At 33.5% G+C, this 14,855-nt stretch overlaps 1 protein-coding gene across 2 annotated transcripts in view; it reads right to left on the bottom strand.

The window, feature by feature from the left end:
* FBLN2 (fibulin 2) overlaps positions 1 to 14,855 on the bottom strand; it is a 194,078-nt gene that overhangs the window by 18,079 nt on the left and 161,144 nt on the right. For both annotated transcript variants that reach the window (XM_073664263.1, XM_073664262.1), the window contains exons 4-5: positions 1,605 to 1,734; positions 349 to 535 (exon numbers count right to left, since the gene is read on the bottom strand). In XM_073664263.1, coding sequence (XP_073520364.1) covers positions 349 to 535; positions 1,605 to 1,734 — 317 coding nt within the window. The remainder of the gene's footprint in view (positions 1 to 348; positions 536 to 1,604; positions 1,735 to 14,855) is intronic.

Below are 14,855 nucleotides of genomic sequence, written 5' to 3'. Positions count from 1 at the left end.
TTGTTCTGATTAGGGGAGCACTTCATTTTCCTACAACCATTTGCTGTAGAATATTGGACACAAATTCCAATGCAAACCTATGTGTCTCCATGGTAACAGAATCCTGCAGTATCTAATCCTTAGGCCACGGAACCACTATCAGTATTTTTTTCTCAGGACTGGGAGATAGTAGAAGAAACATAGTGACCTGTGACTGCAGAGGGATTGCTGTAGTCCCTTACCATGGAAATACATTGCTCTGCATGATAGCTGTGGACACAAAAGATTATTATCATAATTACTTGCAAAGTTACTTCTTTTATCTCTTTTAATATACATATATCATTGAGGGGGGTTCTGGATACTTGCCTTTCTCAGGCTGTGGTGTTGGTTCAGATTTTACCAGAATTTTGATTTCTGGAGGGAGTAATTGCTCTTCTCCATTACAGCACAGCATCATCATGTGGTTACAGGGATAGCCCAGGTTCAGGTTGGACTCGCAGGAATATCCTTCCTTCCTGATCTTCAGTCCCAGCGAACAACAGTCACAACAAAGCTACAATGTAACAAAGGAGGGAGGGACAAAGGAATAACAATGCAGATCCCTGGAGAAGGGTAGCTAACGGTTCGGGTCACCGCTCTTTTGGGGGATTGTGACGTCCTAAAAGCTGCAGAAGAAAATTAGATTTCTGGAGGATGATCCAGAACCCAGGGAAACCCAGGAGGACGATGGTTCCCGTCTCCATCGCCTGCACTGTCACCGATGGCCACCAGGCAGCGCTCCATTATAACACTTGGCAACAAAATCATAGCAGTGTCTTAGTGTGAATATCAGATTTATCTATGGAGCCGGTTGTATCAATGTTACAATATTATTATTATTATTTGTTATTATAGCGCCATTTATTCCATGGCGTTTTACATGTGAGTGGGGTATACGTAATAAAAACAAGTACAATAATCTTATAGAAGTCACAAACTGGTCCAGGGGGGAGCGAGGACCCTGCCCGCGAGGGCTCACGGTCTACAAGGGATGATCTCGATTGCTGCAAAACAGCCTGAACTAAAAGTAAAGCCGCCATACACATTAGGGCTCGTTCACACTGCGTTCTGGCACCCGATCGTTGGTCCCGTTAGGGTTTACGTTCCAACCCCCCAGTGAAATGAGATTTGGACGTACGTGCCGACGGGGCCATAGACTATAATGGTGCTGACAGAGGCTTGTATGCCTACTGGAGGCAGACGCTCGTAAATGGTAGACGGCGTAATGATCTCCAGTAGGCGAATACACGGGAAAATGATGCTCACGTTCACTCTGTCAGCACCGTTATAGTCTATGGCCTCGTCGGTGCACACGCCCATATCTCGTTTTGTGGGGGATTCGGACCTAAGCCCTGTTGGGACCCTCGATCGTGTGGCAGAACGCAGTGTGAAAGGACCTTTACATGTCCGTCCATCGAGCGCTCCTGTGTTCTGTATAAGAAAACAACAGACAAACATGTCAGCCGACCACTTTATCCCAGGAGAACAAAACGACTGGCAGTCCAAAATCAGACATGCCCGATCGACATCTCCCCTGATGATCAGTTGTCCGACGCCCCCATTCACATTAAAGTGTAACTCACCTTGAAGTGCGACCGTTCACAGAGATCGTTCTCTGTCTGAAGACAAACTCCATGCTCTTTAGCTGCAATCATCCCGGAAATACAAGTGTTATCCTTAATGTAAGAAATACAGCATTGCCTCTCCGCCAGCCTGGAAATGAGAGAGATGAACTACTTAGAGTTGTAACTACTATAATACTGCCCCCTATGTACAAGAATATAACTACTATAATACTGCTCCTATGTACAAGAATATAACTACTATAATACTGCTCCTATGTACAAGAATATAACTACTATAATACTGCCCCCTATGTACAAGAATATAACTACTATAATACTGCTCCTATGTACAAGAATATAACTACTATAATACTGCTCCTATGTACAAGAATATAACTACTATAATACTGCCCCCTATGTACAAGAATATAACTACTATAATACTGCTCCTATGTACAAGAATATAACTACTATAATACTGCCCCCTATGTACAAGAATATAACTACTATAATACTGCCCCCTATGTACAAGAATATATCTACTATAATACTGCTCCTATGTACAAGAATATAACTACTATAATACTGCTCCTATGTACAAGAATATAACTACTATAATACTGCCCCCTATGTACAAGAATATAACTACTATAATACTGCTCCTATGTACAAGAATATAACTACTATAATACTGCCCCCTATGTACAAGAATATAACTACTATAATACTGCCCCCTATGTACAAGAATATAACTACTATAATACTGCCCCCTATGTACAAGAATATAACTACTATAATACTGCTCCTATGTACAAGAATATAACTACTATAATACTGCTCCTATGTACAAGAATATAACTACTATAATACTGCCCCCTATGTACAAGAATATAACTACTATAATACTGCTCCTATGTACAAGAATATAACTACTATAATGCTGCCCCTATGTACAAGAATATAACTACTATAATGCTGCCCCTATGTACAAGAATGTAACTACTATAATACTGCTCCTATGTACAAGAATATAACTACTATAATACTGCCCCCTATGTACAAGAATATAATTACTATAATGCTGCCCCTATGTGCAAGAATGTAACTACTATAATACTGCTCCTATGTACAAGAATATAACTACTATAATACTGCCCCTATGTACAAGAATATAACTACTATAATACTGCTCCTATGTACAAGAATATAACTACTAGAATACTGCTCCTATGTACAAGACTATAACTACTATAATACTACCTCTATGTACAAGAATATAACTACTATAGTACTGCTCCTATGTACAAGAATATAACTACTATAATACTGATCCTATGTACAAGAATATAACTATTATAATACTGATCCTATGTACAAGAATATAACTACTATAATACTGCTCCTATGTACAAGAATATAACTACTATAATACTGCCCCCTATGTACAAGAATATAACTACTATAATACTGCCCCCTATGTACAAGAATATAACTACTATAATACTGCCCCCTATGTACAAGAATATAACTACTATAATACTGCTCCTATGTACAAGAATATAACTACTATAATACTGCTCCTATGTACAAGAATATAACTACTATAATACTGCTCCTATGTACAAGAATATAACTACTATAATACTGCTCCTATGTACAAGAATATAACTACTATAATACTGCCCCTATGTACAAGAATATAACTACTATAATACTGCCCCCTATGTACAAGAATATAACTACTATAATACTGCTCCTATGTACAAGAATATAACTACTATAATACTGCTCCTATGTACAAGAATATAACTACTATAATACTGCTCCTATGTACAAGAATATAACTACTATAATACTGCTCCTATGTACAAGAATATAACTACTATAATACTGCTCCTATGTACAAGAATATAACTACTATAATACTGCTCCTATGTACAAGAATATAACTACTATAATACTACCCCTATGTACAAGAATATAACTACTATAGTACTGCTCCTATGTACAAGAATATAACTACTATAATACTGATCCTATGTACAAGAATATAACTATTATAATACTGATCCTATGTACAAGAATATAACTACTATAATACTGCCCCCTATGTACAAGAATATAACTACTATAATACTGCCCCCTATGTACAAGAATATAACTACTATAATACTGTCCCCTATGTACAAGAATATAACTACTATAATACTGCCCCCTATGTACAAGAATATAACTACTATAATACTGCTCCTATGTACAAGAATATAACTACTATCATACTGCCCCCTATGTACAAGAATATAACTACTATAATACTGCCCCTATGTACAAGAATATAACTACTATCATACTGCCCCCTATGTACAAGAATATAACTACTATAATACTGCTCCCTATGTACAAGAATATAACTACTATAATACTGCTCCTATGTACAAGAAAATAACTACTATAATACTGCCCCTATGTACAAGAATATAACTACTATAATACTGCCCCCTATGTACAGGAATATAACTACTATAATACTGCCCCCTATGTACAAGAATATACCTACTATAATACTGCTCACTATATACAAGAATATGACTACTATAATACTGCTCCTATGTACAAGAATATAACTATTATAATACTGCTCCTATGTGCAAGAATATAACTACTATAATACTGCCCCCTATGTACAGGAATATAACTACTATAATACTGCCCCCTATGTACAAGAATATACCTACTATAATACTGCTCACTATATATAAGAATATGACTACTATAATACTGCTCCCTGTGTACAAGAATATAACTACTATAATACTGCCCCTATGTACAAGAATATAACTACTATAATACTGCCTCAATGTACAAGAATATAACTACTATAATACAGCCCCTATGTACAAGAATATAACTACTATAATACTGCCCCCTATGTACAAGAATATAACTACTATAATACTGCCTCAATGTACAAGAATATAACTACCATAATACTGCCCCTATGTACAAGAATATAACTACTATAATACTGCCCCTATGTACAAGAATATAACTACTATAATACTGCACCTATGTACAAGAATATAACTACTATAATACTGCCCCCTATGTACAAGAATATAACTACTATAATACTGCTCCTATGTACAAGAATATAACTACTATAATACTGCCCGCTATGTACAAGAATATAACTACTATAATACTGCACCTATGTACAAGAATATAACTACTATAATACTGATCCTATGTACAAGAATATAACTACTATAATACAGCCCCTGTGTACAAGAATATAACTACTATAATACTGCCCCTATGTACAAGAATATAACTACTATAATACTGCCCCTATGTACAAGAATATAACTACTATAATACTGCCCCTATGTACAAGAATATAACTACTATAATACTGCACCTATGTACAAGAATATAACTACTATAATACTGCCCCCTATGTACAAGAATATAACTACTATAATACTGCTCCTATGTACAAGAATATAACTACTATAATACTGCCCGCTATGTACAAGAATATAACTACTATAATACTGCACCTATGTACAAGAATATAACTACCATAATACTGCCCGCTATGTACAAGAATATAACTACTATAATACTGCCCGCTATGTGCAAGAATATAACTACCATAATACTGCTCCTATGTACAAGAATATAACTACTATAATACTGCCCGCTATGTGCAAGAATATAACTACTATAATACTGCACCTATGTACAAGAATATAACTACTATAATACTGCCCCCTATGTACAAGAATATAACTAGTATAATACTGCACCTATGTACAAGAATATAACTACAATAATACTGCTCCTATGTACAAGAATATAACTACTATAATACTGCCCGCTATGTACAAGAATATAACTACTATGATACTGCACCTATGTACAAGAATATAACTACCATAATACTGCTCCTATGTACAAGAATATAACTACTATAATACTGCCCGCTATGTACAAGAATATAACTACTATAATACTGCACCTATGTACAAGAATATAACTACTATAATACTGCCCGCTATGTACAAGAATATAACTACTATAATACTGCACCTATGTACAAGAATATAACTACTATAATACTGCACCTATGTAAAAGAATATAACTACTATAATACTGCCCCCTATGTACAAGAATATAACTAGTATAATACTGCACCTACGTACAAGAATATAACTACAATAATACTGCTCCTATGTACAAGAATATAACTACTATAATACTGCCCGCTATGTACAAGAATATAACTACTATAATACTGCACCTATGTACAAGAATATAACTACCATAATACTGCTCCTATGTACAAGAATATAACTACTATAATACTGCCCCTATGTACAAGAATATAACTACTATAATACTTCTTCTATGTACTAGAATAACACTACTATAATACTGCCTCAATGTACAAGAATATAACTACTATAATACTGCTCCATATGTACAAGAATATAACTACTATAATACTGCCCCCTATGTACAAGAATATAACTACTATAATACTGCCCCTATGTACAAGAATATAACTACTATAATACTGCTCCTATCTACAAGAATATAACTACTATAATACTGCCCCTATGTACAAGAATATAACTACTATAATACTGCCCCCTATGTACAAGAATATAACTACTATAATACTGCCCCTATGTACAAGAATATAACTACTAAAATACTGCTCCTATGTACAAGAATATAACTACTATAATACTGCTCCCTATATACCAGAATATAACTACTATAATACTGCCCCTATGTACAAGAATATAACTACTATAATACTGCTCCTATGTACAAGAATATAACTACTATAATACTGCTCCTATGTACAAGAATATAACTACTATAATACTGCATCTATGTATGTAAGTACATGGATAAGAATGAAGTGATTAACCAGAGTCAGCATGGGTTTGTAACTAACAAGTCATGTCAGACTAACTTAATTTCCTTCTATGACAGAATCACTGACTGGGTGGATCAGGGAAATGCTGTAGATATAGTATATCTTGACTTCAGCAAAGCATTTGACAAAGTATCTCACACCATCCTTATTGAAAAAATGACCAAGTATGCAATGGACCAGGCAACTGTTAGGTGGATTCATAACTGGCTTAGTGATCGGACTCAAAGGGTGGTTGTAAATGGCTTCACATCCAGCTGGATGAATGTCTCAAGTGGGGTACCACAGGGCTCCGTCCTGGGACCTGTATTGTTCAACATCTTTATCAATGATTTAGATGAAGGAATTGAGGGTAAACTGATTAAATTTGCTGATGACACAAAGCTAGGAGGGATAGCTAATACTAGAGAAGAGAGAGAGAGGATTCAAAAAGACCTAAATAAACTGGAGCAGTGGGCAGCAACCAACAGAATGGTTTTTAACAGGGAAAAATGCAAAGTACTACATCTGGGCAATAAAAATGAAAAAAGCATATACAGAATGGGAGGAATAGAGCTAAGCAACAGTACATGTGAAAAAGACTTAGGTATACTAATAGATCATAGACTGAACATGAGTCAACAGTGTGATGCAGCAGCAAAAAAGGCAAATACAATTTTGGGATGTATTAACAGAAGCATACAGTCTAGATCACGTGAAGTCATTATCGGTCTTTACTCCTCTTTGGTCAGACCTCATCTGGATACTGTGTACAGTTTTGGGCACCACATTTTAAAAAAGACATAGACAAACTGGAGCAAGTTCAGAGAAGAGCGACCAGAATGGTGACTGGTCTGCAAACCATGTCCTATGAGGAACGGTTGCAGGATTTGGGAATGTTTAGCTTGCAAAAAAGAAGACTGAGAGGAGACTTAATAGCTGTCTACAAATATGTCAAGGGCTGTCACATTGTAGAAGGATCATCTTTATTCTCATTTGCACAAGGAAAGACTAGAAGCAATGGGATGAAACTAAATGGGAGGAGACACAGATTAGATATTAGAAAAAACTTTTTGACAGTTAGGGTGATTAATGAGTGGAACAGGCTGCCACGAGAGGTGGTGAGTTCCCCTTCAATGGACGTCTTCAAACAGAGGCTGGACAGACATCTGTCTGACATGATTTAGTGAATCCTGCTTTGAGCAGGGGGTTGGACCAGATGACCCAGGAGGTCCCTTCCAACTCTACCATTCTATGATTCTATGATTCTATGATTCTACAAGAATATAACTACTATAATACTGCTCCTATGTACAAGAATATAACTACTATAATACTGCATCTATGTACAAGAATATAACTACTATAATACTGCCCCTATGTACAAGAATATAACTACTATAATACTGCTCCTATATACAAGAATATAACTACTATAATACTGCTCCTATATACAAGAATATAATTACTATAATACTGCCCCCTATGTACAAGAATATAACTACTATAATACTGCTCCTATGTACAAGAATATAACTACTATAATACTGCTCCTATGTACAAGAATATAACTACTATAATACTGCCCCTATGTACAAGAATATAACTATTATAATACTGCCCCCTATGTACAAGAATATAACTACTATAATACTGCTCCTATGTACAAGAATATAACTACTATAATACTGCCCCCTATGTACAAGAATATAACTACTATAATACTGCTCCTATGTACAAGAATATAACTACTATAATACTGCCCCCTATGTACAAGAATATAACTACTATAATACTGCTCCCTATGTACAAGAATATAACTACTATAATACTGCCCCTATGTACAAGAATATAACTACTATAATACTGCTCCTATGTACAAGAATATAACTACTATAATACTGCTCCCTATGTACAAGAATACAACTGCTATAATACTGCTCCTATGTACAAGAATATAACTACTATAATACTGCTCCTATGTACAAGAATATAACTACTATAATACTGCTCCTAAGTACAAGAATATAACTACTATAATACTGCTCCCTATGTACAAGAATACAACTGCTATAATACTGCTCCTATGTACAAGAATATAACTACTAAAATACTGCTCCTATGCACAAGAATATAACTACTATAATACTGCTCCTATGTACAAGAATATAACTACTATAATACTGCTCCTATGTACAAGAATATAACTACTATAATACTGCTCCTATGCACAAGAATATAACTACTATAATACTGCCTCTTATGTACAAGAATATAACTACTATAATACTGCTCTTATGTACAAGAATATAACTACTATAATACTGCTCCCTATGTTCAAGAATATAACTACTATAATACTGATCCTATGTACAAGAATATAACTACTATAATACTGCTTCTATATACAAGAATATAACCACTATAATACTGCCCCCTATGTACTAGAATATAACTACTATAATACTGCTCCTATGTACAAGAATATAACTACTATAATGCTCCCTATGTACAAGAATATAACTACTATAATACTGCTACTATGTACAAGAATATAACTACTATAATACTGCTCCTATGTACAAGAATAAAACTACTATAACACTGTCCCCCTGTACAAGAATATAACTACTATAATACTGCCCCCTATGTACAAGAATATAACTACTATAATACTGCTCCTATGTACAAGAATATAACTACTATAACACTGCTCCTATGTACAAGAGAATAACTACTATAATACTGCCCCCTATGTACAAGAATAGAACTACTATAATACTGCTCCTATGTACAAGAATAGAACTACTATAATACTGCTCCTATGTACAAGAGTATAACTACTATAATACTGCCCCCTATGTACAAGAATATAACTACTATAATACTGCGCCCTATGTACAAGAATATAACTACTATAATACTGCTACTATGTACAAGAATATAACTACTATAATACTGCTCCTATGTACAAGAATATAACTACTATAACACTGTCCCCCTGTACAAGAATATAACTACTATAATACTGCCCCCTATGTACAAGAATATAACTACTATAATACTGCTCCTATGTACAAGAATATAACTACTATAACACTGCTCCTATGTACAAGAGTATAACTACTATAATACTGCCCCCTATGTACAAGAATATAACTACTATAATACTGCCCCCTATGTACAAGAATATAACTACTATAATACTGTCCCCTATGTACAAGAATATAGCTACTATAATACTGCTCCTACGTACAAGAATATAACTACTATAATACTGCCCCCTATGTACAAAGATATAACTACTATAATACTGTCCCCATGTACAAGAATATAACTACTATAATACTGCCCCCATGTACAAGAATATAACTACTATAATACTGCCCCTATGTACGAGAATATAACTACTATAATACTGCTCCCATGTACAAGAATATAACTACTATAATACTGCCCCCTATGTACAAGAATATAACTAGTATAATACTGCCCCCTATGTACAAGGATATAACTACTATAATACTGTCTCCATGTACAAGAATATAACTACTATAATACTGCTCCTATGTACAAGAATATAACTGCTATAATACTGGCCCCTATGTACAAGAATATAACTGCTATAATACTGCCACTATGTACAAGAATATAACTACTATAATACTGCCCCCTATGTACAAGAATATAACTACTATAATACTGCCCCCTATGTACAAGAATATAACTGCTATATACTGCGCCTATGTACAAGAATATAACTACTATAATACTGGCCCCTATGTACAATAATATAACTACTATAATACTGCCCCCATGTACAAGAATATAATTACTATAATACTGGCCCCTATGTACAAGAATATAACTACTATAATACTGCCACTATGTACAAGAATATAACTACTATAATACTGCCCCTATGTACAAGAATATAACTACTATAATACTGCCCCCTATGTACAATAACATAACTACTATAATACTGCCTCTATGTACAAAAATATAACTACTATAATACTGCCCCCTATGTACAAGAATATAACTACTATAATACTGTCCCCTATGTAGAAGAATATAGCTACTATAATACTGCTCCTACGTACAAGAATATAACTACTATAATACTGTCCCCATGTACAAAAATATAACTACTATAATACTGCCCCCATGTACAAGAATATAACTACTATAATACTACTCCCTATGTACAAGAATATAACTACTATAATACTGCCCCCTATGAACAAGAATATAACTACTATAATACTGCCCCCTATGTACAAGGATATAACTACTATAATACTGTCCCCATGTACAAGAATATAACTACTATAATACTGCTCCTATGTACAAGAATATAACTGCTATAATACTGGCCCCTATGTACAAGAATATAACTGCTATAATACTGCCACTATGTACAAGAATATAACTACTATAATACTGCCCCCTATGTACAAGAATATGACTACTATAATAATGCCCCCTATGTACAAGAATATAACTGCTATATACTGCGCCTATGTACAAGAATATAACTACTATAATACTGGCCCCTATGTACAATAATATAACTACTATAATACTGCCCCAATGTACAAGAATATAACAACTATAATACTGGCCCCTATGTACAAGAATATAACTACTATAATACTGCCCCTATGTACAAGAATATAACTGCTATAATACTGCCCCTATGTACAAGAATATAACTACTATAATACTGCCCCCTATGTACAAGAATATAACTACTATAATACTGCCCCCTATGTACAAGAATATAACTACTATAATACTGCCCCTATGTACAAGAATATAACTACTATAATACTGCCCCCTATGTACAAGAATATAACTACTATAATACTGCTCCTATGTACAAGAATATAACTACTATAATACTGCTCCTATGTACAAGAATATAACTACTATAATACTGCCCCTATGTACAAGAATATAACTACTATAATACTGCCCCTATGTACAAGAATATAACTACTATAATACTGCTCCTATGTACAAGAATATAACTACTATAATACTGCTCCTATGTACAAGAATATAACTACTATAATACTGCCCCCTATGTACAAGAATATAACTACTATAATACTGCTTCTATGTACAAGAATATAACTACTATAATACTGCCCCTATGTACAAGAATATAACTACTATAATACTGCTCCTATGTACAAGAATATAACTACTATAATACTGCCCCCTATGTACAAGAATATAACTACTATAATACTGCCCCCTATGTACAAGAATATAACTACTATAATACTGCCCCCTATGTACAAGGATATAACTACTATAATACTGTCCCCATGTACAAGAATATAACTACTATAATACTGCCCCCTATGTACAAGAATATAACTGCTATATACTGCGTCTATGTACAAGAATATAACTACTATAATACTGGCCTCTATGTACAATAATATAACTACTATAATACTGCCCCCATGTACAAGAATATAACTACTATAATACTTGCCCCTATGTACAAGAATATAACTACTATAATACTGTCCCTATGTACAAGAATATAACTACTATAATACTGCTCCTATGTACAAGAATATAACTACTATAATACTGCCACTATGTACAAGAATATAACTACTATAATACTGCCCCCTATGTACAAGAATATAACTACTATAATACTGCCCCTATGTACAAGAATATAACTACTATAATACTGCTCCTAAGTACAAGAATATAACTACTATAATACTGCTCCCTATATACCAGAATATAACTACTATAATACTGCCCCTATGTACAAGAATATAACTACTATAATACTGCTCCTATGTACAAGAATATAACTACTATAATACTGCACCCTATATACCAGAATATAACTACTATAATACTGCCCCCTATGTACAAGAATATAACTACTATAATACTGCTCCTATGTACAAGAATATAACTACTATAATACTGCTCCTATGTACAAGAATATAACTACTATAATACTGCTCCCTATGTACAAGAATATAACTACTATAATACTGCTCCTATGTACAAGAATATAACTACTATAATACTGCCCCCTATGTACAAGAATATAACTACTATAATACTGCTCCCTATGTACAAGAATATAACTACTATAATACTGCCCCTATGTACAAGAATATAACTACTATAATACTGCTCCTATGTACAAGAATATAACTACTATAATACTGCTCCTATGTACAAGAATATAACTACTATAATACTGCTCTTATGTACAAGAATATAACTACTATAACACTGCTCCCTATGTACAAGAATATAACTACTATAATACTGATCCTATGTACAAGAATATAACTACTATAATACTGTCCCCTATGTACAAGAATATAACTACTATAATACTGCTTCTATATACAAGAATATAACTACTATAATACTGCCCCCTATGTACAAGAATATAACTACTATAATACTGCTTCTATATACAAGAATATAACTACTATATTACTGCCCCTATGTACAAGAATATAACTACTATAATACTGTCCCCCTGTACTAGAATATAACTACTATAATACTGCCCCCTATGTACAAGAATATAAATACTATAATACTTCTCCTATGTACAAGAATATAACTACTATAATACTGCTCCTATGTACAAGAATATAACTAGTATAATACTGCCCTCTATGTACAAGAATATAACTACTATAATACTGCTCCTATGTACAAGAATATAACTACTATAATACTGCTCCTATGTACAAGAATATAACTGCTATAATTCTGCCCCCTATGTACAAGAATATAACTACTATAATACTGCTCCTATGTACAAGAATATAACTACTATAATACTGCCCCCTATGTACAAGAATATAACTACTATAATACTGCTCCTATGTACAAGAATATAACTACTATAATACTGCTCCTATGTACAAGAATATAACTACTATAATACTGCCCCCTATGTACAAGAATATAACTACTATAATACTGCCCCCTATGTACAAGAATATAACTACTATAATACTGCCTTTATGTACAAAAATATAACTACTATAATACTGCCCCCTATGTACAAGAATATAACTACTATAATACTGTCCCCTATGTACAAGAATACAGCTACTATAATACTGCTCCTACGTACAAGAATATAACTACTATAATACTGCCCCCCATGTACAAAGATATAACTACTATAATACTGTCCCCATGTACAAGAATATAACTACTATAATACTGCCCCCATGTACAAGAATATAACTACTATAATACTGATCCTATGTACAAGAATATAACTGCTATAATACTGGCCCTTATGTATAAGAATATAACTGCTATAATACTGCCACTATGTACAAGAATATAACTACTATAATACTGCCCCCTATGTACAAGAATATAACTACTATAATACTACCCCTATGTACAAGAATATAACTACTATAATACTGCCCCCTATGTACAAGGATATAACTACTATAATACTGCCCCTATGTACAAGAATATAACTACTATAATACTGCCCCCTATGTACAAGAATATAACTACTATAATACTGCTTCTATGTACATGAATATAACTACTATAATACTGCTCCTATGTACAAGAATATAACTACTATAATACTGCTCCTATGTACAAGAATATAACTACTATAATACTGCCCCCTATGTACAAGAATATAACTACTATAATACTGCTCCTATGTACAAGAATATAACTACTATATTACTGCCCCCTATGTACAAGAATATAACTACTATAATACTGCTTCTATGTACAAGAATATAACTACTATAATACTGCCCCTATGTACAAGAATATAACTACTATAATACTGCTCCTATGTACAAGAATATAACTACTATAATACTGCCCCCTATGTACAAGAATATAACTACTATAATACTGCCCCCTATGTACAAGAATATAACTACTATAATACTGCTCCCTATGTACAAGGATATAACTACTATAATACTGTCCCTATGTACAAGAATATAACTACTATAATACTGCCCCCTATGTACAAGAATATAACTGCTATATACTGCGTCTATGTACAAGAATATAACTACTATAATACTGCTCCTATGTACAAGAATATAACTACTATAATACTGCCCCCTATGTACAAGAATATAACTACTATAATACTGCCCCCTATGTACAAGAATATAACTACTATAATACTGCCCCTATGTACAAGAATATAACTACTATAATACTGCTCCTAAGTACAAGAATATAACTACTATAATACTGCTCCCTATATACCAGAATATAACTACTATAATACTGCCCCTATGTACAAGAATATAACTACTATAATACT

The sequence above is a fragment of the Phyllobates terribilis genome, unplaced genomic scaffold (genome assembly GCF_046119375.1).
Source record: "Phyllobates terribilis strain yellow unplaced genomic scaffold, ASM4611937v1 Scaffold_143__1_contigs__length_4665640, whole genome shotgun sequence".
Classification (NCBI taxonomy): domain Eukaryota; kingdom Metazoa; phylum Chordata; class Amphibia; order Anura; family Dendrobatidae; genus Phyllobates; species Phyllobates terribilis.
The sequence above is the reverse complement of the archived record's forward strand: the minus strand, read 5'-3'. Positions and strand labels throughout refer to the sequence as shown.